Genomic DNA, 26,607 nt, shown 5'->3' on the forward strand with positions numbered 1-26,607 from the left:
GACAATGTTAAATTAGTTTCTCAAAATTGAAAACCAAAGGTGGTCGTAAATTGGAAAAGAGCCTGATTCGTTTCTTTCGTCCCATAACAACACACGAAAAAATAATACAAATTTGAGAGAAAAAGTTTTTTTTTATTCTCGTTGGAAAAGCTAGGTTTCGCTCATTATCTTATAAATATGAAAAACAAACGAGAAAAATAGGAGTTTCAATAAAGTAAAACAATGAAAAAACTCTCTATCTGAGATAATTGGGCAACAAGAACGACACCTATTTAAAAGAGATTCCACTTTTCGGAAATTAGCTATTTGATCTTGTTTTTTTTATTAAGTCAATATCGTGGTCAAAAAAACTTCTACTACACTACACTACTTCAATTAAGTGAACAACGAAAACTAATTTTGGAAGACTTTATTTTTTCTGTGGGAAGTTTGTCTTCAGATAAGAATTTATGCTCAGAGTTTCGACAAAGTAAAACTGGTACAATTTTGGCTCTCTTCCACTTAATTATTACCTACCAAAAAATCTCTTTTTCTTGTTTTTATACTTGTTTATATGGCTACATACGTGAGCTCACGATGTAATGTTTGAAGACTATTCTGTGCGGAAATGTTAATGTCATTCTTATGCCAGTTTTTTGCCTTATGAAATAATTCTATTAGTTTTTGAAAAATGATATTGAAAGATGGGTGCGTGGAAAAAAGTCTCTAAATTTTATTTTTTCTTTCTTAAATTTAGCTGCGTTTTTAGTCTGATATTTTGTCAAAATTGCGTGAATTTAGTTTGCGGTTGAAAAACAATCCTCAATTTGGAAGCTTGTCTTGTTCTTTCAAAGGAATGCATGTTGCAGAGAACAAAATTTGCGCAGAATTTTGACCCAGTTATTTTTCTACATTTTTTGCATAACGTAGACGGAGATTTTTGAAACGAAGATAGACGATGTTTGGCAAATTTAAGTCAACGAAAGTCTCTTTAACATTACTTAGTCAACTGCTAAGAAAGTGTCTCCAAAGTGAAGCAAGTGTCTTTTTATCTAGCCAAACTTCTTAGAAAAGGTTAAATCTCCAATAAATTGCAGCAAAAAATGTTTCGCTCTTTTCGATTTTCCCCCGCATTTATATTTCGTTTTGATATTTTATGGAAACATTGTCAAAAATATAATTAAATTCGGTGTGATTAGAAAAAATAACAATTGTGATAACAAATTGCACTTTTTACATCGTAACATTAATTCATAGTTACATGTACAACAACATACAAAATAGGAAATGGATGGTGCGGGGGGAGGATGGGAAAAACAGTCTACCCGGGTTGACTTTCCATACACCGAAAATGCTTATCATACAATTCCATGCATCAAGTGTGTGGAGAAATGCTTGTCATACAATTTTCATACAATTTCTAAAAATGGTTGAAAAAAGACATAAACATATTTCTGTGGCTGTTTGATTCTAATAAAACACTCTGGTGATAAAAAACCGAGATTTTCGTTTTTTGAAGTGATTGAGCCGTTAGTTAAGGGGACACTTTTCCAGTTGCCCACCCCTTGTTAAGTTACAAAACTAAGCTGCTCAAAAATTGTTCACACGGAATTTTGCATGTAAGAAACGTTGTTAATTTTTGTTTACCTGTTCACGCAGACACGTTTCGATGCAAAAATTGTTTCAATTAGAAAATTGGTTTAAAATAGATTTTTAAATATTGGATTTCAGAAAAAAAACAAAGTGAGGGAAACTGGAAAAAAGCCGTATAGATAACTTTGATAGGTTGATAGATGCCAAATTGACACTTTATGGTGTTTAACGTTGTGTTCGAGTTTAGCTCATAAGTATTGGTTCGTTTTTGGCAAAACTTTCATCTTTGTTTTGATTTCTGATCCATTTTTGCCTAGTATTAGCTCAATTTAAAAAAAGCGTTTATTTTTTCTTTTTAACCGTTGTGTCAGTATAACAAAAATCAGCAGTTTATATTGGCAAGAAAAGTAACAATACTGCTTGTATCTGGACGAAGCCTTGATTTTTCTGACTGTCTTTTAAGGTCTATGGAGTACTTTAGGCTTTAAAAAATGGTGACACGCTCAACAAAAATAAAAATCATCAACTTGTACGCTCTGTAAAGTACTAAGTGATATCTTTGCATATAAAAACACTTTTAATACTCAGAATCCCCTCCCCCATTTTCTCAGGGATTTGACCCCTTGCCGACCCAAAGGCTCCCCCTTTTGTACCATTTTGAGATATCCACTTTTTGGTGACGGACCCTAAAAATGTCTAAAGGCGCCTTAAGCGCTAAAATAAACTAGTTTTTTTGAGCGCGCACCGGAAAACCGTGATTTTTTGGTCAAAACTTTCCAAAAAGTGCGTTTTTGGCTCGTTTTTTCAAAATCAATTTGCTCGACCTTTAAAAAATAGGTCGACAAAAATATTGATTTTTTTTGGAAAATCCGCCCCCCCCCCCCCCCCATCGAGAAAGTCCTAATTCCGCTGCCCTTACTCAGAACTAAAATTTTCTTTGTTGCCTTTGTTTTTCTTCAGTTGTTGTTTGCACATATGTCAGTACTAACGTCGCCAGTTTTTTTTTGTTGCTGATTCGTCAGTTATTGAACGCAAGTTTTCACACAGCTGTTGTATGACGTGTATAGATTCTTCCTCTTCGGGGTTGGGCATACATTCGCACAATCATTCCATTCTGGAACATAGTGCCAATGTCCGCTACTGGAACACAGGTCACCATATCCATTGAAAAAACAGGGTTCGTCCACCACATTTGCCTGGGTCATGAAAACACTCACAGTCAGAGTGCATATGAAAAGAACGTACAGAAACATTTTTGAGTATAGTTTCGAGGAAAAATATTAAAATCAGAAAATCAGCCGAAGTAAATTATTATTCAAAGAAACTCGCAGAGACTCCTTAAAATTGCATTAATCTTTTTGTTAATTATGTAATTTTACCCCTTTCCTCTTTCAAAAATTGATTTTCAGACAAAACTATATGGATGAGAGTAAAAGAGTCCATTTTTTGGCTTTCTTCCTTTCCCCCAACATCGAATTTTTACAAATTTTTTGTTCACCTTGTCCGATTTTTGCAAAAAACGGCATGTGACTTATTGGGCTTTGACAAAGTTGTTGGTCTTCAAAAAAAGATATTTACTCGAGAAGGGGTAAATGTAAAAAGGGCGCTAGTTTTTATAGTTGCTTTCACGAAGTGTTAGCTAGGTGTATAATTTTTTTTTGCCGTAAATGATTACACTTGTGCATTTTTACAGATATTTTTAGGCCATTTCTCTATTTTTTTGCTTATATATATATATATATATATATATATATATATATATATATATATATATATATATATATATATATGATGATTTAGTCACACTTCGGCTGATTTTTCAAAACCTTTTCTTAAATATGAGTCAGTTCAATAATCGATTCAGCGTTGTTCTGAAAAATGAATTATTTGACCCAATGGCTTGTAACTAATATTTGATCTCTTTTCCGCGGGAAAAATTCTGCAGAAAAAAAACTTAAAACAAAATTTCACTTCACTGAGCAAGAAAAAACGATAAGTGGCACTTTTCCAACCCGTCCCCCATATTTGAGTTTCAGTTTTTAAAAAACTCTACGACTTTACGTTGTCAAAATGTAATAATAATTTGCATGGTGGGCTCTTTTTCCTTTCCCCCACCTGAAAAAATTTACTAGTGAAATCTTGTTCACGTTCTCCGAATGTTACAAAAATTGGCATGCAAATTTATTAGGCCGCGACAAACTTATTTGGTCTTGATGTTTAACCTTGTAAAACGCCTCGTTACAACATAAAATTCATGCTTATATGAGGTGGGGGGGAAAAGGAAAAAGAGCCGCATGGTGAACAACCTAACTTTTGTGTACAATTTTTTTTTCATTCATATCTCACATAGAGCCATACATTGAGCCATAATAACACGTATGACAACTGATAACAAATTAAAATTGGCGGGGAAAAGTGAAAAAGAGCCGCCAGTGGTTTCGCAAAGTAAGTAAGATTCGACGATACCCAAAACAATCATCACCGCAGCTTATACATCCACTGAAAATAATGTTTTGGGTTCCTTTTGTTTTAATTAGTAATTTTATTGTGTTATTGAGTAAAACATCTGCTCTTCTCCTGTTGCTGTTTTTTTAAACTAGTTTTCTTGTTTCAAGAACACATGATATTTCGGCTCTTTTCCAGTTCCCCTTTTTCAAAATACCGAGTTTTATGTTTGTTTTATGTGTTATTACGGCTAAATGCGTGATGTTACGCTGTAAAGTATGAAGAACAAATATGTTCACAGTTGTCGATTTGTTCACCACGTCAAATATCATTGCATTATGACAACGTTAAGTAGCTTATTCTTTTGAATGCACCTTTTGCACTTCTTGTTTATGTCGGGTTGGGGACCCGAGGAGAAAAAAACCTCAAAACCCTACAGAACAATTCCCATTTTTCCTGCTAAATTATTTTTTCTCGCAAACAGTTATAAACAAAATTTACTTGAGAGTACCAAAACATCTACACGTGCAATAGAACCAACAGAAGGCGTGGAGGTGCAGCTGTTTTTTTTTGAGAAGAGGTCTCACTGGTGAAGTTATACTGAAAAGTTTAACAGAAAAATAATTCAACTACTAATAACTCGAACTGAAATAAAAAAAAAATTTATCCAACAATTCCATGTGAATCATCACAACAACCACTTGAACTCTTTCTTGAGACGCTGGTAAATCATACAATGGAGCCTTAACTACTCAGAAACACTGAGCACTAATTGGGTGGGAAGAATTTAAAATGTTAAAATTAAAAAATGGTCAGTCTGAAAGTTCGAAAGAAAATCTCAATATGTGCGACCTGGCGCTCAAGTCAGTGTTGAATCGAATCTGGCAAACTGAACATTCAGAGAGCACGATGGAGCTAGTTTTTTGTTAACTTTCAAGCAGAAGTTTCAGCATAACAAACTTCTATCACTCATCAAAACAGTTTTTTCTTGAAAAGCGTAGTGTTTGGAGAGGAAGTCCAAGAAACAGCTGCTAGCTTTGGCCGGTCATGGGAAAAAATTGATGATGATAACTGTAAACATTTTTCACTTGAAATATAAATGTAGCATTGGAGTCGTTGCACCAACTTTTCCATTCATAACTCTCAACGAGGCTTTCATTCTACTCAAAAATCAAATTTGAAACACTCTAGATAAACTGTTACCAGTCAAACGTGTAAATACGAAAAAACACTGAGTATACGCACTTTTTTTACAAAGTCCTACAGAAGCCGCAAAATGCTTGTATCAAAGATAACGCAACAAAATTAAATCAATGGTAAAAGACTCGCTTAATAGGTACAATGAGACAAAAACAACAACAACAAGTTTTTTCGATTTTTTCAACATTTTGAAGGCAACATGAGTAAAAAATCCGCTGAGGCTTTAAACCAGTTTTTGTGATGACATTGGACCAAAATTAGATTAATGTCTAAATAGGGAGTGCAAATTTAAGTGTAAAAACAGAAAATGTTACATGTTTTTTTAATCTAAATTGATAGAACTAGAAATTTTCGAAATCATGGTTTGCAAAACAAAAAGAGCCGTGATTGCTAAGGAATCGCAGGTTTTTTCATTTAAAAAATGTTCACGACGATCTGTTTTGTTTAGTCGAACACTTGAAATAGAGTTTTCTTCCGATGCTTGAAACTTGCTAAAAATAAACCAATTCACAAAAATGGAAAAAAGACACAAACACAAATTACAAGTCAATTTCACTGCTATTAATTTTCGGAGAATTTTGGATAAGTATTTGAAAAAAATGATACTGGAAGATTGTTAGGTTTCTTTACAAAAATAAAATACGAATTGAGAGAAAAAACGTACCGATGACAGATTGAGAGAAAAATATGTTTTTATTCTTAAATCCTATCTCGAGAACCGTTACCAATTTGTTCCACTAACTCAACTGATCAATATACCAAGATGGAATACTGATTCCTGACTGTACCTCAAAGTGAATCTCGATAAACTACAAAAACAACAAATTTTTCTATCAGACTACTCATCAGGAAAACAAATTCAATGAGATTAGATCGACGAGACAAAAATATACAGACTTTTCTGAATCTATGAAAAACATTTTGATGGAGTCTGAAAAATACTGACAAAAGTTATAAGAAAAGAACGTACAAGTAAAGATGTGAATCATTTAAAAACACTGAATGAAATAAGTTAGCATCTAAACGCGATTCATTCTAAACGTGATCTGTAACGAAAGACTTTAATGAAAAGAAAATATGTTGGCGAGTTAGATTTCTCTTCAATAAGGTTGTCAATTTAAACTATAAGGTTTTGTTAAAGATTTTGCAATGCCCAGCAACTTAAGTAGAAAGTATTGTTCAAAAATCAGAGACCTATAAATACAAGATTCTGATTTCTGTTCAAAATTTTTTGGTAAAAACTGGGTTGAATTTTTTGACGTTCGTTTCATTTTAAGAAATCATGAATGAAAAATCTTTTTTTTTTGGTTTAGATCTACATCAACAAAAACTGTTTATACAAACTTTTAGGTTTCAATCGGGTTAAAAATAAAAATATGGACTCCGCTTTTCCTAATTGCTCCCAACTGGATTCTGCTAACAGGCATGCAGCCTTACCTTGCCCATTTGAATCGGCGCTCCAAAAAATATATATATTTTTTTTGTATACACGAATTTTCTTAATGATTATTATAAACTCAAATTTGAGCACCAAAAGAGATTAAAGGATCTAAGAACTTTTTAAAAACAGTCGAGTTGATTCCGAGTGCATGAAATTCAATGAACTTCTCAGACAATTAAAGTCTTAAATTGAGTTTTGTTTTGTCAAATATTAAAAAAAGTACTTTTTCTTTTCTTGCACATTCAAAGTATCTGTTCACGATGTAGGCGATCAATATTGTCAACAATCATCAACTCAAAATAATTATTTTTCTGATGCTTGAGGGCTATATCAGGTATCGGAAATTTTTGATTGTGTTCGGGTCAAAACTACTATTTTTCGTAAGTAGCGTAGAGCAGAAAAATTTATTTCGTTTCGATTTTAATCCGCAAACGGGTTTCTAAATTGCTGTTCTTTTAAACTATTGGCTCATGATTCTTCTTCAACTGTTTAACAGTAGCGAAAAATCAATTTGTTGTTTGTTCGTCTTTCGGAGAAAGTGATGGGTTGTTTATGCTTCGGGTGTCCTTTTTAATCAGTCAATTTTTGACTTTTAACTTTGGTTTTTCGACGGTTTTCTATAGCAATTGAGAGAGCAAAGGATATTTTACTTGTGATTTTTTTGTGAACATTTGCGGGGTTTGAAAGTTTCTAAGTTGGCCGATTTAGGATAAATAACGCGTGATATTTCGCGCTTTTTTAACCAGCAACTGCGGCAAATTAACTCGTTCCATCTTGAATTGAAACTAATCGTAACTTTTTTTTAGAATGGAAGACAGTTAAATTCTCTTTGCATGTTACAGGGCGTGTGGGCGGTCAAGAAAGAAAAAAAAACTTTTTTTTTCAAGTTTTTTAGAGAAATCCATCAATTTTCCAAGCTATCCAAATGGCCCTCTCAAGTGCAGTCGGAACGCTCGGATAAAGAAGAATTCTACTTGGTTTTGTTTTTATTCAAGACTTACTGCTGTCAAAACGCTAGCAATTTCATCTCTTTTCTTTAGATTATGGACGTTTATTCAACAGCACTTACTGGCACGGAGTAGGCCAACAATGTAACCACTCCGACAACTTCGACCAGCCTATAATTGTCATCATAGTGTGTCTCCTACTCTTATCTAACGCCATTGGGTGTTGTATCGTGACTGTTAATTTGTTCATTGTTCTCGGAAAATGGCAGGGAATCATATCGAGAAGTGTTCTGGTCGGGCTCGCTATCGCCCAGGTAAGTCAAGAAAGCACGATCAAACTGGTTCTTTTCCATTCCCCTCCCCACATTTCACACTTTTTAGTTTTATAGTTGATTCACGTGTTATTATGGTTTAAAGCGTGATGTTACGATGTAAAATATGAAAACTAATACTGTTCACAATGATTGGTTTCTTGATTTGTTCGCTATGCCAAGTTTGATTACATTCTGACAAAATAATGACAATGTTAATGGTGTGAGTGGATGTTGGGGCGGAGGAGGGGGGTGGGGGGGGGGATTGAGGGTGGTAGACAAAAGGCGGCGCCAAACTCATTGCCCTTTCTTCTTCGCCCACTAAATTTGTTTTTGTTCTTTTCCTCTTCTCTCAGTTTAGTCGCCCTTCCTTTGATTTGTTGCTACGACTGCTCAGTTTTCTGGAGACATCATCAACAAAGCTTTTTGCTCTATTTTCCAATAGTTTCGCATTTTTAATTTACCATCTTTCTACACTCAACGACTATAAACTGATATATTCATCACTTGTTCTCTTTGGGACAAAAAAAAACAGATGATGGTGGGGATTCGAACCCCTGACTCTAAGACAACGACTTCACCATCTAATTTTTTCTGTTTTAGTTCTTATTCTGTGTTATCTGCTCTTCGCTCGGCACATCCGAGTTCACTGGCTCAACAAGCGAAGCTCATGACAGATCAATGGGAGTAGATCTAGTTCTACTCTGGATTGCTTCAATTCTCTCTGTGCTTCAAATTGCAAATTCAACTATCAGTCTCTTTTATGTTAAAGAGATAAACTACTGACTATTGATTCGATTCTGATGAGAGAGAGAGATGAAAAAAATATATTTGAAAAAAACGACACACTGAAAAAAAAACTCGAAATTTCTAAAAGGTCGATTTTCTCCAATACATTTTAAAAACCTTCAATATTTTGGTTTGGGATAATTTTAAGTTTCAAAATATGAGTTGATTTTGTTTCAATGTAAAAATTGCTAAGCATGGAAAAAAACTGGCACCAGGAAAAAAAATCAGTTAAACCCATCATTTGCAGTGACAATCGTAGCTTAATCCAAATAAATTTATATTAATTTTTTTCTCCACTACTTAGGCTCGACCGCACAACCAACTAAAGCAATCAAATGAAATTTTGATCACAAAAATTAGAAGGAAGTTTGAACTCTAGTGTTTTTTCCACACACACTTACACACACACACACACACACACACACATACACACACATACACACACACACAAAAGAACAACATTCCTTATAAAACATCAAAAAATGAATTTAAAAAGATTTTCACAATAAACTCCTTTTGGTATAAACGTTTCAGCAGCACTTAACATCTGATCAGAGATGAAATCAGAAAATCAGAAAAAGTAGAAACTAATGGCAGCAGTCAATCAGGATTAACTCAAAGCTAGTTTTTTTATAATTCTTTTTCAATTTTTTAACCAAAAATTAGATTATGCGATTACTAAAACTTGACGCAATTACTAAAAGTTACGAAATTCGATTTTGTGTCCTTGTTATGTATCGGTGTGGTTTTTCAAATTTATATTTTTATTTTATTTTTATTTCTCTTGAAATCAACCTTGTTTTTGAATTATAAAAATGAATTATTGACCATTGTTTAGATTTAACTTCAGAAGAGTTCGACTAATGTGACGTGGTCGTCTGTCCTGTTTGCGACTGTCCCTCTTGCTTCCGAATTTCAGTCGTAATCTGGCTCAAATCCTGGATAAACCGGGATATCTTTTCCAGTTGCGTATCCGAATCCGTCTCGTCAATCGCTGGCATCTTCAACTGAGTGTTAACCAAGTTGAATAAGTTCAGAGTTGCCATCCGGATTCTTCCTAGTTCCAGGGTCTTCGAAGCCGCGGTTGTCTGGATTTGGTTCCAGTTTGCTTCCAGATGAACTGTTTTACTCTTGGCTTTATCCAGATCTCCTTGCATGAATGACAAATCGTTGTTGTAGCTCATGATTTCGTTTTGTCTATCCTCGGTGAACTTTGCCAGATATTGACGTTTGGACTCTGTCATTAAAAAGACCTTTTCCAGATATTTTTTTTTACAGTTGTTCAGTTTCGAAAATGCAAAACTTGGCGACTTGCAATTTATCTTACAGCGACTGGAAACATAAAAATCAATCAAATTGGACATTTGGTTTCTAGTTTTAAGTTTTTCAATCTTATTTTATAGTGAATTTGGAGTTAGAATCAAGAAAAGAGATCTTATGAACAAAACAAGTCTCTAATGACTGCTCCTTTAATCAAAACAGACCTGATTCTTTCAGGTGTTCACATGTTTTGATTACATACGTCTTTTTCGAAGCTTTTATAGGAAAAGCTAAATGAACGACTTGTTAGTTTTTACAATAGAAAAAAGAATCTGAGCAATAATTTTTAAGGAATGAACTGGAAAAGAGCCCGGTTCCCTATTAGGTCTTGGTTGTTCTGGTCCCGCTCAAGTAGGTCCTGGTAGGTGGAGCTCAGTGTCTCGTACCGCGACGTAATCTCCCTCACTTCCGAGAACTCGTCGGAGGTTTCGAGAACTGCGTCCATGTAGCTGTGGAACTTCTTGTGTTTGTCAAGTGTGTCTTGAATCTTGTTCCGCTCCTGCATCAAAAATTAGATTAAAAAATCATAAATTTCTTGAAAAATTTTGAATTTTTTGGAAATTTTTCTCAAGTATCTTTAAATTTACATAGTTTTTCCCGCGTTTATCAATAAAAAAATGTTGTTTCTTGAAAATTTTGATTAAGCTTGAGCCCTGATTCGAGAGTATTTTTTTGTTAATTGATTGCTCGATGTTTCTTCATTTGGTATTTTTTGATTAGAATAACCAAAATAGTTCTTTCCTGTTCTAAAACTGCAATTTCATCCATTAGCTGAGTATGCTCTTTGTTCTTAGACTGCTTCGCTGTCTTCTCGTCCTGTGCTTTCTTCAGTGCTCTCAGTCTCTTTGAGTCGTTCTCTTTCAAGAATTTGTCGAACTTGAGAAGACTTTCTTTTAGTGTGCATTCTTTTCTCTCCAGTTCCTCCTGCGGGAAAAAAAACCGATTGAAGCAAATAGTTTTCAGGTTTCAAATAAAGTAGCAAAGGAATGTAGGAAATAATTGGATAAAAACAAAAAATATGGACTCTGATTCTCCAAATTGCTCTCAAACGGCACCTTCAAACAGGCTTGCAGCCTTAAGGTGACCATTCGAATCGGCGCTACCAAAATAATGCATTTATAATAATTTCTGTAATGTGCCTGATTCGTAATTGAATTTATTATAAATATTATAACTTTTTTGAACACTTTTAAAATTGAGAACAAGAAAAAATAGTAAAAAGAATAACGAAGATAGCTGTGCAAGTAGCTCAAAACTTTCTCAGCATTTTCATTGAAAACTTCGAAAAAGTTTTTTTGTTTCCTTTTGTTCAAATGAAAATCGCGATGAGAGATGTTGTGACCAAATGCCTAGAACCTACCCATTAATCATAAGAAATTTCCCCTATGTCTAAAAGCTTTTAAATTCAATAATAAACCAAATTTCAAAGCTTTTCATAGTGAAAAAAAAATTTCAAAAACTAATTTTACTGGAGTGCACCTCAATTTTCAGGGATCAACTAAACTTTTCTCGGCTTATCTTTTCATGTAAACCTGCTCGCTCCAAGACTACTGACAAAAAATTTGACGAGGAAAGTTGACAGCGTGCGAGGATCAATCCGAATATTGTCCAAGTTTCTAATGAGTAAACTTGCACAAGAAAAAATTGGATTGAGTTTCTCGAGTATTACTAGAATGTTTCAAACTCGTCGATAAACGTTTCAATCAAAATATAATCAACTCTCATAATCTTTCCATATGGAAATGGTGCAAACTGTTTGGTCACATTAGTTCATGTCAAGTTCAAACGATTCTTTTTTCATTTAAATTCGGCTGTCCAAATTTTATAGTTTATCGCAACTTTTTTTCTCTAAAATTTGATGAAAACCAGTCAAAAGGCAGCCGGAATAATCGAAGCTGTGCCTGAAATTCGAGCAGTCTTGTTTAAATAACGTCTAATACTCAAAGTCACAAAACGGTTTGAAAGTAATCATGAAGGTCAGTCAGTTAGTAGAAGTAGTTTTTGAGCGTAATTTTTGAAGTGGTACCTTGCATATAAAAACTTCAAATTTTTTTTTGTTTCTATTTGTCCAAAAGAGAATCGCGATGAGAAATGTTGTGAACAAATGCCTAGAACCTACTGATTAATCATAGGAAATTACGCCTATAACTAAAAGCTTTCAAATTCAATAATAAACCAAATTTTTAAATTGCCCAAGTCGTGAAGTTTTTCAAAGTGCAAAATAAATTTAAAAAACTAAATTTACAGGAGTGCATTTAGATTTTCAGTGGTCAACTAAAGTTTTCTCGGCTTATCTTTTTATGATAAACCTGCTCGCTCCAATTTTTGGTCGTAATTAGATAAAAAAGAGAAAAATTGTCAACCGGCGTTTCTCTGATTGTAGTATCGATATTGAAGAAGTCTGAAAAATATGTGTTTTTTGGCTATTGACAAAAATTTTGATGAGGAAAGTTGACAGCGTGCGAGGATCAACCCGAATATTGTCCAAGTTTCTAATGAGTAAACTTGCACAAGCAAAAATTGGATTGAGTTTCTCGAATATTACTAGAATGTTTCAAATTCGTCGATAAACGTTTCAATCAAAATATAATCAACTCTCATAATCTTTCAAAATGGAAATGATGCAAACTGTTTGGTCACATTAGTTCATGTCAAATTCAAACAATTCTTCTTCATTTAAATTCGGCTGTGCAAATTTTATAGATTATCGCAACTTTTTTTCTCTAAAATATGATAAAAACCAGTGAAAAGGCAGCCGGAATAATCGAAGCTGTGTCCTGAAATTCGAGCAGTCTTGTTTAAATACCTTCTAATACTCAAAGTCACAAAACGATTTGAAAGTAATCATAAAGGTCAGTCAGTTAGGAGAGGTAGTTTTTGAAGTAGTACCTTGCATATAAAAACTTCAAACGTTTTTTTGTTTCCTTTTGTTCAAATGAAAATCGCGATGAGAGATGTTGTGAACAAATGCATTGAACCTACTCATTAATCATAGAAAATTACTCCTATGTCTGAAAGTTTTTAAATTCAATAATAAAAAGGGATTTTTAAATTGCCCAAGTCGTAAAGCTTTTTAAAATGCAAAATAAATTTAAAAAACTAAATTTACTGGAGTGCACTTGAATTTTCAGGAATCAACTAAAATTTTCTCGGCTTATCTTTTCATGATAAACCTGCTCGCTCCAATTTTTGATCGTAATTAGATAAAAAGTAGAAAAATTGTCAACCGGCGTTTCTCTGCTTGAAGTATCGATATTGACGAAGTCTGAACAATATGTGTCTTTTTGCTACTGACAAAAACTTTTACGAGGAAAATTGACAGCGAGCGAGGATCAATCTGAATATTGTCCAAGTTTCTAATGAGTAAACTATCACAAGCAAAAAATGGATTGAGTTTCTCGAGTATTACTAGAATGTTTCAAACTCGTCGATAAACGTTTCAATCAAAATATAATCAACTCTCATAATCTTTCCAAATGGAAATGGTGCAAACGGTTTGGTCACATTAGTTCATGTCAAGTTCTAACAATTCTTTCTTCATTTAAATTCGGCTGTCCAAATTTTATAGATTATCACAACTTGTTTCTCTAAATTTTGATAAAAACCAGCGAAAAGGCAGCCGAAATAATCGAAGCTGTGTCCTGAAATCCGAGCAGTCTTGTTTAAATACCTTCTAAAACTCAAAATCACAAAATGATTTGAAAGTAATCATGAAGGTCAGTCAGTTAGGAGAGGTAGTTTTTGAGCGTAATTTTTGAAGTAGTACCTGGCATATAAAAATTTCAAACGTTTTTTTGTTTCCTTTTGTTCAAATGAAAATCGCGATGAGAGATGTTGTGAACAAATGCCTAGAACCTACTCATGAATCATAAGAAATTACGCCTATGTCTAAAAGCTTTTAAATTCAATAATAAACCAAATTTTTAAATTGCCCAAGTCGTAAAGCTTTTTAAAGTGCGAAATAAATTTAAAAAACGAAATTTACTGGAGGGCATTTAAATTTTCATAGATCAACTAAAACTTTCTCGGCTTATCTTTTTATGATAAACCTGCTCGCTCCAATTTTTGATCGTAATTAGATAAAAAGTAGAAAAATTGTCAACCGGCGTTTCTCTGCTTGAAGTATCGATATTGACGAAGTCTGAACAATATGTGTTTTTTTGCTACTGACAAAAATTTTTACGAGGAAAGTTGACAGCGTGCGAGGATCAATCCGAATATTGTCCAAATGAGCAAACTTGCACAAGCAAAAATTGGATTGAGTTTCTCGATTAATACTAGAATGTTTCAAACTCGTCGATAAACGTTTCAATCAAAATATAATCAACTCTCATAATCTTTTCAGATGGAACTGGTGCAAACTGTTCGCTCACATTAATTCATGTCACGTTCAAACAGTTCTTTTTTCATTTAAGTTCGGCTGTTCAAATTTCTTAGATTATGGCAACTGTTTTTTCTCTAAAAATTGATGAAAACCAGTCAAAAGGCAGCCTGAATAATCGGTGCTGTGTCCTGAAATTCGAGCAGTCTTGTTTATATACCTTCTAATACTCAAAGTCACAAAACGATTTGAAAGTAATCATGAAGGTCAGTCAGTTAGGAGAGGTAGTTTTTGAGCGTAACTTTTGAAGTGGTACCTTGCATTTAAAAACTGCATTAAAACGTGTCAACGTGAACAAGCGAACCAGTTTTTACAACATTTATTACATTAAAAAAGTGAACAGGTTTCTTTTGTAATTTTTTCCAGGGGTGGGAAACTGGAAAAGAGCCGAGCATGCAAACAACAAATAATTTTGTAACATGCAATTTGCTGCATAAAAACTAGCCGTAATTGATTTGTTAATAGGAGCAAAATCTATCACTTAGCACTTTATATGGCATGTGGAGAATCATTTTCACAAGAAAAATGAAATTTAATTATTTTAAATTATTTTGATTTTTCTAACGTTTTTTTGCTTCTTAGACTTTAAAAGGCGATCGGAACATTCACGATTTAATTCTGATACGAGCAGTCTTGTTTAAAGCTTAGATTGAAAAATGTGAAAGACCTCGATTCGCAAACAAACCATTTAACAAAATTTAACAAGCAAACTATCGTTAAAGAGTTGAGCTCATCAGGGTGTTAGTAGAGTGAAAAATCTTAAATTAATCAAAAAAGAACTCTCACAACCCGATACAATGAATTTGAACGATCATCATTAGAATAATAGTTTATAATGAAAATTGAACAAAGATTTCTATAAGGAAACAAAAAAAAACTACTGCTCGTATCAAGGCTTAGACTTGAAAACTACGACTGCACTGTATTTTCGATTCAACGCTTTTTGTTCAATTTTTACCAAAAATGTTCGGTCGAAACTGTCCAAAAAATTCAAATAGCTTGCTCTTGGTCTGTTTGGTTCGTTTTGATATTTTGTGTACGCTTTAACGGGACAAAATAAAATGAGCGTTAATTATCTCAGTTTGATTGGTAGACGTCAAAGTAGTCTCGAATTCAATACCCTATAACTTTGCAAAAAAGACCACAAGTGAATTATTTTTTTTTCAATTTTTATACCCGAGTATCAATATCTATCGAATTGTCAAAACAACTTGGTCAGAAGTTACTATTTAAACAATCTACAGAACAAAATTTGCTACTAGGATCGAAAATACCATTTGAAATTATATGGCGTGTGGGGGATGATTTTTACAAAAAATCTCAATTTTTTTTTTAATTTTCATTTTTTTTACATTTAAATTTTTCCTTCATAGATAATAAAAGGAAATCGGAACAATCAGGGCTTCACCCTTATACGAGTGTTCTTGTTATCTTTTGAATATCAAAAAAAATACGGAGGGATCAACTCGAAAAGAGATGAAAAATAATTGAATTAAAGAGATGAAAAATAATTGAATTAAAGTAGTCATTTTATTAGAACTGTGGTACCGCAACTGGTACTGCATTTGCAGTAACCATATAGTGGCCTTGGACATGCTGTTCATATTGTTATCTCTAAATTATATTGTCCTATTATGTAAACCAAGGTCAATTACTACGTGACCTTTATTGCAAAAAATAGAGAGCTTGTCTCTCAGATCTGTGACTCCGTACACAGTCGATCTCGGATAAAGAAATCCAAAATAAAACAAAACGGTTTCAACTATTAAATTAATTCTGTGAAACCAAATCCGTTTTCATTATAAACCTCAGAGGTTCTGTTAGTTATCACATGGCGCAGCCAGCAGGATCCGGTTTTACAGCTCAAGACAATAGGACCGATCTGGAAATCCCAGTATTCTGGGCATCCGCAAACTCAGATCCACCTTGGAATTTTGAAACCTGGCTTGATCAGTTCCTATTAGCTGTTACGGTTAAAGAAAATGTGGATCCAGAAGTAATGTTAGAAGAACCCAAAACTGTACTAGAAGAACCTCTACCAACTCCAGAACCACCAGCGCAGAACGAGGATGCCCCTGCAATAGCAGAGAGAGAAGCCCGGAACAGATTGGCTCGGGATAGAGTGGTTCAAGAAAATGAAGAACGGGTATTGAGAGGACCCAGAGTGGGACACAATGTATTTTATCATGAAGTTGGAAAACGGTTGGCATCGAGATTATTTCTTGCTTTGGGCGCTGAAGGGAAGAAAAAATTTATTCAAAAGAATCCTCACACAGAGATATCTAAACTGGGGTTTCGGGATATAGTTCATTTAGCCAAAGTCTCATTTGAGAAGACGAAATGTATTACTTACGAGAGATACAAACTGTTCACACGATCCCATGAACCAAATGAAACGCTAGAATCTTTTCATGCGGCGTTGACTGCACAAGCAGCAAAGGCGGAGTTGGGAGCACTGGAAGAAGAACTGGTAAGAGATCTATTTTTTTCCCGGATGAAAAATGTTGTCCTTCAAGACACATTAACTTTTGAAGCATTTTCTCCCGAAGAAGTCTTAAAGCATGCGATAAAATTCGAACACAGTAAACAAACTACTCAAGCATTCCAAAAATCTTCATCAAGTACAAACGTCAGGATTGTTCTCAAATTCACAATTGAAAATCAAACAAGAACCGATTATGGCAATTGGGAACAAGGGCTATAACTCCAAACGACAAGGTCAAAACCAAAATAGGAGAAGAGTATGAGAACAAAAATACTATGAGAACAAAAAAGCTAAAGGAGATCAAAAACAATGCACGAGATGCGGCAGAGCGTTTGGAGAAGGTCATTTAAAAAATTGTCCTGCAATGGGTAAAACGTGTAAGAACTGTAATAAACCCAATCATTTCGCCAAAATGTGTAGATCCCAGCAAGTTAACGAAATCACAAATGAAGGTTCTAGTTCAGAAGAAGAATGCAATTTAATACAAACTTTTGATTCATGCGACAATTTTGAGATAATGGCCGTAGAGGAAGATCTCACTTCCGTCGAAAACATTGAAAAATACATCAACAGACGAGTATTAGCGAATATTTTCGAGGATAAAAATTTTCAGAGGGAATCGTTGACAAAAAAATATGACAATATCGAAAAAATCGAAATTCGGAGGAATCCAAAATCTCATCAAATTAAAGCATTGAAGGCTCTGGTTAAAATTGATAGTCATATTTTGAATATGACTATAGACACGGGTAGCCCAGTATCGCTTCTGAATTGGACGACAACAAAACAAATTTTGGAAGGACCCTCATATTCAAAATTTATTCCAGCAGAAAAGTTAAACCTGCTCGCGCAGTTTGTGGATTATAATAAACGACCTATACTGATATTAGGAGCGTTGAAAGCCAATCTCCGTTCGGCGGGTTGGGAAGTGTCGGGAGCGATGCTACTAGTCGCAGAAAGACGTATGCGATGTATACTAGGTCTAGATCTTCAAAGTAAACTGGGAATTCAGACCACTCAAAAATCAGCTCCAACACGAAGATCCAGGTTTGAGGTGCTACTGTGCGAGCAGTCAGAAGGTTGGAAAAACTTTTTTTATATGAAATTCAAAGACCTATTTGATAGACAAGGGGAATCAAAAAACCATACGGGAATACAAAATTTAAATATCCTTTATGTCCGATTCAAGAAAAAGGTAGGAGAATTCCTATACACATTCAGGATAAAGTTCAAGCAGAGCTGGACAAATTACTTGCAGAGGGACACATCGAAAAACTAGATAAATGTACAAGCGATTGCTTTATCGCTCCAATTGTCATAACAGTCAAAAAGACAACTCTATCAAATTAGCTTTGGATGCGAAACCTATTAATGGACAATTGTATAAAAATAAATATCAGATGCCCAATGTGGACGAACTGATCGATGGTGTTAGCCAGATTATCACGGCAACATCAGAAGGTTCTCTGTATTTCACCGTGTTAGACTTAAAATATGCCTACAGTAAAATAAGGCTAACTGCGGAAACAGCAAAGCAATGCAACTTCAATATTGTAGGAGGCCAAGCAACGGGAACATATAGATTTCTGACAGGGTTTTACGGGCTGGCAGACATGCCTGCCGAATTCCAGAAAGCAATGGATAGAACACTGAACCACTCAAAAAATACCTTTTGTTTTCTGGATGATATTCTAATTGTTTCAAAGGGGGAAGCTAAGGATCATGAGAAATTGGTTCGCAATGTGTCGCAAAAGTTGGACAACGAAAATTTCGCATTAAAAATTACGAAATGTGAATTTTTTTTCAGTCCTCAGTGAACTGGTTAGGCCATAATTTATCGGTACACGGTATAATACCAAAAATTACAAAAACTGAGGCTATTGCAAATCTCCAACCCCCCAAGTCACTGAAACAACTCAGATCGTTCATGGGTAGCATCAATCACTAATCTAAATTCATCCCAAATGCGGCTAGTTTAACTGAAAAACTTCGACCACTACTGAAAGAAGAAAATGAAAAGAAGAAAATGAAAAATGTTCGTTTACCAGTGAAAAAATTGGAGCGGGACGATCAAAACTCAGTAACTTTTGAGGATATCAAAAAAGCAGTAGCTAACATCGCTTTATTAAATAATTACGATCCGTCAAAACAAACCAGAGTTAAGTGCGATGCAAGTCACAGCGGCCTCGGGGCTACTCTTGACCAATGCTCTAACCAAAACGAATGGGTACCGATAGCATTTGCATCCCGGTACTTGAATTCCCAAGAAAAAAAAATTCACAATGAACTCGAACTGCTAGCAGTAGTTTGGGCGGTAGATCGCTTCAAACATTATTTACTGGGGAAAGAATTTGTCATAGCAACTGACCACAAGTCGTTAACGTCTGCTTTGGCGGAACATAGATCGAATAAAACGTATCAATCTCGACTAACCAGGTGGGTTGATCGATTATTACCGTATCAATTTAAAATTACTCATATTCCGGGAACGGATATGGGTATCGTTGATTATCTGTCAAGAGAGCCCAATGGGGAACCATGGCCGGAAACAGAACTTGACGAGAGATTTGTAGTGACGTCTATTGAAAGTTTCCATAAAGCACTCGACTGTTTGAACAGTCGGTTTAGTGAAACAAATCCAAATAGTGCTATTAACATTCTAGAACATTCTAGAACACAAAGAGAAACTAGCTACTGTAAAGACAGCTCATCACGCGGTTGCTATGACAAACAATTTGTTCAAAACTGGACAAAGCTCGACCGGAACGAAAACGGTCAAAGTTTACGTTTTCAAAAAGATCAGAAACAGAAAAACACTTTGGACAAAATAGCTCGCGAGAAACAGTCGGTCAATATCTCACAATTTAACAAAAATTCAGTCAGAAAAAAACAATACTAAAATTTCACAACGATCAGCGGAGATGGAGCAAAACAAACCAGGAAAGTCAAGGAAAATGATAATCAGACAGAATGGAGATCGGAGAGAGGACGAACTGACAGAACAAGTGACGGAAACCACCTTTTGCCGAACACGTATGGTGAAGAGAGGAACTGCGTGCAGTAGACAAGACGACTCAGACAACTCCGATTCAGATGTGCCCCAGGTTGAGTGGAGGACAGTAAAGAAATCATTCAGGCCTAAAGGATAGAAAGAAATAACATCTGGAAATGCAGCAGGAAATGTCGAGACAACTCTAATGTCATTTTGGGACCTCATGGGGCAGAAAAATCAGATAACCCGAAAAGCTTACTGGAACTAGAAGCACGGACAGTTCTTGATGACAGAAACAAATGTGATCAGACATTGGAAAAAAATACTCAAAGAGAGAATCCCCCAATCATAGAAGTAGACCTCACAGCTGAAAGCCCCTCAGAAAGTCCAGAAGTCAGCATAATCAAAAAAGAGAAGACAGGTCACAACTCCAGAAGAATCAGCTCGCATCAAAAAGAAACGAGTACAGAAATCAGCCTTGACAATCTCATCAAGTTGTTCGATAGAAGTTTATTAGCAGAATTGATATCAGAGGACGCTTGGATGGACAGACTTCGGCGGGTGATTGAGAGGAATGATCGTCATAGTTTCGAGTTGATGGGCCCGTATACCAATCCCCTCTGGCATCAACTCTCTGTAGTGGACGATTGTATACTGGTGGACAACAGGCTAGCTGTCCCCGAACAATTGCGCTTAGCAGTGCTGAAGAGGATTCATGGCGGTCACCCAGGTCAGGAAGCGATGCTCGATGTTTCGAAATACCTGTGGTGGCCGCACATGCACAAGGATATTGTCAATCTGGCGGAAGAATGCAGAAGCTGCACTCGCTATGGTAAGAATGCAAAATACATCATCCCAAAAATGCTACTAAGCCTCTTCCACTGCTAACGCAGTCGGGTCAAGAAGTTCAGTTAGACTACGCCGGTCCACTCGAAGACTACAAAGGAAAAAATATATAATTGCTGTTAGCAATAGATAGGTATTCTAAATTTCCATCGGTAAAAATCACTAAATCAACAGGGGGAAAATCGTCGAAAAAATTTCTTCGCTCATACATTGATATCCATGGGATACCAGAATCAATTCGAACTGATCAATTTTTCGGTTTCAAAGGTAAAACGATGAAAAAATATTGTTCTGACAATAACATTGAACAAAAATTTTGTCCAGTTGGAGATCATCGCGGATGCGGATTAGTGGAACGCACTATACAAACCATCAAAAGAAGACTGGGTGTAATGCTACTCGATGAAAACGTAACATCAATAAAATTATGTCTTAGTACAATACTTCGTGATCTTCGTTGGAGTAAACAGAAGACAATAAAATGTTGCCATTTGAGGCTCATTTTGGGAGATTGCCTAAAACAGAATTTAAAATTCTCAGTGATAGGTTTTTACGAAATTCTGATCGTTTAGATAAGGAACACCTGGAACGTTCGGCGCTGACTGCCTCCCAACTCAAAAAGCGCATTGACCAGTCTCGGGAAAGTCTGAAGATTGTCCGAAAAGGACAAAACAGCAGAGACGTGAGTCCACTATTTAAACAACAAGTCGACTCGGCTCAGGATCGGGCAAGAGCGCGGGCACTAAAAGAACTCCTAGAAGCCAATGCCAGATGGAACCAAACACGACGCGATACATCTGCAAATGATTTAAGACGCACGGTAGACGAGACGAGTACTATCAACCCCGAGTTACGCAAAGAAATGCTGTACTCGTGGGAACGTGGTTTTATTGAGGATAAACCAGATTTGTCCACTAACCAATGCCATTCGTCACCAATCTTGATCAGAAAAGATGAGGGCAGGAAAAGCGGTAAGGCGCTTACGAAGCCATTGAAAGGAAGAGTCGTGGCAGAAACGCCCTCCACTGTCAAGACAGCAGCAGGGTCCATATACCGAAAGAGTGACATTGCCAAAGTCAAGGTTGCTGTTCAAGACAAGGATAACAACAATAACAGACGTTCTCCAACAGGAGAAGAACCCAAGAAAAAGCTGCAAAAACAGTCAAAGCGGCAGTCTGATGAACAGGACGAGGCGGAGAATAGTGGATCTGACGAGGAATTACTGCTAGAGCAGCGAATCATAGATCCATCGGAGGCAAAACGAAAATTTCAAGGCAGCCCTACAGTGGTCACGTCAAAGGATACTATACAGGGCGGTGGCCTAAACTTAGCGGTTCGAAGAGCCAAGCCAAATTTGGCCGGTCCATTCTCTAGAACACCCAAGACGAAAGGGGGCACAAGCTCAAAAGATCCCCAACCAATCATTTCACCAAATAAAAGTGCTGCCACGGCAGCAGAAGCTCATGAATCTCAAGCGGAAATTCAAGCGGGTTCGTCAAGCCCAGGAGGCGTACAAAAATCGACTTCTACTCCGCATAGCAGTACGAGAAATAAGAAAAAAATATCACGCAATACATCTCCAGAAACAATTTTAGACACATTCAACAGTAAAGATCTATCGGCAGCTGATTGGAATCGTTTAGCTGACCAAGTGTTCGAAAGAGGAGTACAACGTACGGCGGCAGATATATTGCAATCTAAAGAAGATGGGGAAGATGAGGAAGAATCCAATAACCCTCCGGGGTTTTCGGACGAATCAGAAGTCGAAGAAACATCGGTTCGTAAAAGCGGAAGGTCCAAAAAGGGACCGACTAGATACGGGAATCCGATTAAACATTCGGTGAAGTCGATTTCTTACCATAATGATCTCTTAGACCTAAATCAGGCCGCACTTGAAGCATACCGAATTAAGTTAGCGAACTTCAAACCCGATGCGTCGAATTCGGTGGAAACAAAATTTGGTCTGCTAGAAAAACACCTTTTCAGGAGAAAGTTCGGCAGCGAGGCTCTCGACATCAATCGTTCCTGGAATGCCGAGTGGCGAATCCCATTACACTTTGAGGAAGAGCATGAAGAAAAAGATGGAAAATGATTCCAAACCAAAACCAACAGAGAAAAAAACTCTTTAAATTGAGTATTAAAACTCTTATTCATTATTATTAAAAATTTTAATAAAGTATTATAAAATTTTCTTGGCCGAGCGGGGTATGTGGTACCGCAACTGCTACTGCATTTGAAGTAACCATATAGTGGCCTTGGACATGCTGTTCATATTGTTATCTGTAAATTATATTATCCTATTATGTAAACCAAGGTCAATTACTACGTGACCTTTATTGCAAAAAATAGAGAGCTTTCTCTCAGATCTGTGACTCCGTACACAGTCGATCTCGGATAAAGAAATCCAAAATAAAACAATACGGTTTCAACTATTAAATTAATTCTGTGAAACCAAATCCGTTTTCATTAAAAACCTCAGATGTTCTGTTAGTTATCACAAGAACAAACTAGACCACTGTAATTTATTTTAAAATCAACAATCTTTTATGATGTACAGTTTTTATTTTTTGAGATAAATTGATTCAGTTGGAGTAAATTGGATCAAAGCATTACTGCTTTATCAGAGATTTTAAAAAAGTCAATTCCAGGTTGAACAACTAAAAAGTTGCTTTTTTCATTTTTTGAAATAAATGTTTGAACAAGCAGAGGGGACGGGAACATTAATGGTGATACTTAATGATGAAAAAAGAAAGCCGGTACGATAATGTTGTGTTGTACAGCAGCTTACCTGTCTTTGTTGTAGGGACTCCATCTTCATCTGAAATTCTTCCTTCTGGGCACTCAGTGCCTGCTCAACCTCTTTCATTTCACGCCTTCAAATATAAACGAATGTTTTTCTGTTTTACGTGTCAATAATAAAAATTTTCTGAAGGCGCCTTTGGCGTGAGTATATACTAATTTTGAGGGAAGAACGCACGCCAAAAAAAAACAATTTTTTGGTCAAAAACTTCAAAAATTTTGGTCGGAAAATTTAGCGCAGAAAATTTGGTCGAAATAGTGTCTTCATATTGATTTTTTTAAAACCCCCACCCCCTCGAGAAAATCGTAGATCAGCCCCTGTTCATAAACCATTAATTAACTATGAAAAAACTACCTTCATTTTCTTTAAAAAAAGGTTAAGGCAGAGGAATTTTTCTACAAACATTATAAGAAGTGAACTTTTTAGTGAATAGTCAACGCGGGAAAATTCGACTCCCACATTAAACTAGGTACCTCTTCTCAAGTAGTTTTGTGGCTGGAGTAAGATGGTCATCTTCCCTCTCAGGGATCTTAACCAGTAACCTCTCCTCGTAAGTGGTTCTGAAGTACTCTTCCAAACTGAACGGCATCTTCACAAAGAACAGTAATTACAAAAAATAAAAATTAAAACTGCAATTGTCTTTTAAAGTGGCTATTTCAACGAATTGTAGCTTAACAAGGTTTCTTTTTCAGATTTATAAACAGGTCTGCAGTAGAAAATCAAAACACATAGCATACGATTTTAAAAAAAAAACAATTTAATTGAACTGACACAAATGCACCTTTTGGTAGTGTACGTACTGGTAAATGATTTATATGTTTTAACGATAATGATGGTGCTGTTTCTGATGTGTTTTCTGTTATTCAAACGTGCGTGCGTTTTTATGCACTGACTATACGTTTCGAAAAAAACAACAAGCACACGGCTTCAAATTAAACCTATAGGCCGGAGTGAAAAAAATATATATCTGATTAAAAATGACTGAAACTGAAAAAGTATCAGAACTAGAAAATGAAGCGCAGTTTAACTGATATCATGTCATATGTCAATTAGCGTACCTGTATCGCGTGATTGAAGTGTGAAAAAAGCAGGTTGTGAAGCACACTCTTGTAACCCCCACCTATTGTTACTGAATAGCTGACGCTTATATCTGGTGATAAGAAAGACTAGAAAGATCCCATATTCGACATAATTACCTATGAATAAAACTATTGGGCGCTTTTTCTCCAGATTTCCCTTTCTTGGCAACTGCGAAATGTGTTTCTCGGATTGCAATTACCGTGTCTTTACTTTATCGCTTTCTTACTATGGCCCTCTAGCAATTAAAAGCTCCCCCATATACAAAACGGTTGCTCATCTACCTGCAACTTTCTCTTCTAATTTTTGTTCAGGTTTTTCAATTATCATGAAATATCAATTTTTGCATGAAAAAATTCTGATATTTACAAATAAAAAAATCCACGCACATTTTTTTCAAAAAGAGGAAAGAAAAAGTACTAGCTGGATATTTTCTTGTTTTTAGTTCATAGCAGATAACATAAACTTGAAATGGTCCAAAAAAAGTACAGCAGCACGAGAATGTATAAACAGGTGAGCAGAAAATCAAAGTCTCTTGAAATCTCGTTAATGCTAAAAGTCAAAATAGGGGTACGCGTGGCGAGTTCGACTTGACTGACTCCTTGGTGGCCGGCGTATTTCCGCCAACCTTAGGTACGAGAGCGCGCAGCGCACGAGTACAGTTTACTTTTAACGAGCTACCGCGAGTTTTTAAAGTTATGCACATAACTTTCAAATGCACAATAAGTTTCAAAATGACGATCTCGGAGAGCAATCGCTATTTTTCCTTGGGTATTTTCCATTGTGACTGGCTTTCTAAATTAAGAAAAATAGAAGCGCAATTTCTATTCATTTCTTATTGGGAGAAATCCCATTTCTTTCCGGAAAAAGTCGGGGAATTCAAAGGAAAACAGAACAAAATTAAAAAAATTTACAATGTTTTCAAGCACCTTCAAACCGTACCGTATATTTTTTGGTCCCACAAGCCGGATGACCAAGTTCGAATCCCGATTGAAAACAAAATTTTTTTTTTCAGATTTTCAGTTTGCTCAGCTCGCTTATTTTATAACAAGGAAACATTTCAAAATTGTTTTTTTTCCTCTGCTCACAAAGGTAGTTGGTTCAGTGTACCCGTCGCCCACCCTACAAATGAGTGATTAGGATTTAAACTCAATCCGAGGGAATACAACAGAGGAGTCACTTCGTGTCCCAGACAAGATAGTTCAGTTCTGTTACTCAAATCTGAAAGCAAGAGTTACTGAACGAATGCAAACAGCAAAATGCAAGTAACATGATTAGTCCTCGCGTCTTGACTAGGTTGTTCATTTAGAATAAATTGACTTTAGTATAAAGTGACCATTCGCTTTGTCTTCAAACCATTTTTTCATTACTGGTCAAACATCCAATACTTATCAGCAAACAAGTGAAAAAGGCTAAGATCCTTTACATCGGGACGGCAAACTTTAAGCCTAGATTCTTACTAATAGACTACTCAGCATAAAGTTGACTCCAAACTGCAAACGGTAAATTTGCACGCTGCAAAAATTTGAAGTAAGTTTTTTTCTGATTTTTTTTCTGAATTTGTTTCGGTCAATGGTTTCGATTCATCAACCGATTCAAAAAGCTTATCTAAAAGTCGTTTTTAGGTTTAGATCAAAAAATTGTTTATTCGGCTACTTTTGCGTAAAATTTTGATATTGAGCAAAATGTCTTGTAGGGTGTCTTTCTACCGGTTGTAAGTATTTTGAATTCGTTTGATCCAACCAAAAAAACTGGATACCAAAAAAACCAGTTGCTAGTATGCTTGCTCCAATCACAAACTCTGAACTAAAGTAACCTTAAAATGATCCAATGCGAACAGTTGAATTAACAGTAGGAGATTCTCGGTATGTAACTCCGACAATCTTTAAATTTGGATTTTTAATTGGTTATAAAAACCACAATTTGTAGCTAAAAACACAAGAAGCAAGCTCACAAATCGCAGGTAATTGTATAAAACAAAATTCTTTTGTCTATATGTCA

General features: G+C 35.6%; 1 protein-coding gene and 1 long non-coding RNA gene across 2 annotated transcripts in view; one reads left to right on the forward strand and one right to left on the reverse strand.

Moving 5' to 3' along the window:
• The window catches only part of LOC134855541 (uncharacterized), a 37,670-nt gene extending 28,242 nt beyond the window's left edge, over positions 1 to 9,428 (forward strand). Inside the window, exons 2-3 of the long non-coding RNA XR_010164503.1 lie at positions 7,699 to 7,919; positions 8,520 to 9,428. This is a non-coding gene — a long non-coding RNA (uncharacterized LOC134855541). The remainder of the gene's footprint in view (positions 1 to 7,698; positions 7,920 to 8,519) is intronic.
• A 97-nt stretch (positions 9,429 to 9,525) lies between these two features.
• On the reverse strand, positions 9,526 to 24,320 carry LOC134855540 (coiled-coil domain-containing protein 42 homolog). Its single transcript, XM_063872082.1, has 5 exons — positions 24,003 to 24,320; positions 23,518 to 23,602; positions 10,752 to 10,949; positions 10,344 to 10,524; positions 9,526 to 9,942 (listed from the first exon to the last, which is right to left on the reverse strand). The coding sequence occupies exons 1-5, from the start codon at positions 24,116 to 24,118 to the stop codon at positions 9,566 to 9,568; spliced, it is 957 nt and encodes a 318-aa protein (XP_063728152.1). The 5' UTR covers positions 24,119 to 24,320; the 3' UTR covers positions 9,526 to 9,565.
• Positions 24,321 to 26,607: the final 2,287 nt, after the last annotated feature.

Source organism: Symsagittifera roscoffensis, chromosome 10, assembly GCF_963678635.1.
Source record: "Symsagittifera roscoffensis chromosome 10, txSymRosc1.1, whole genome shotgun sequence".
NCBI lineage: Eukaryota > Metazoa > Xenacoelomorpha > Acoela > Convolutidae > Symsagittifera > Symsagittifera roscoffensis.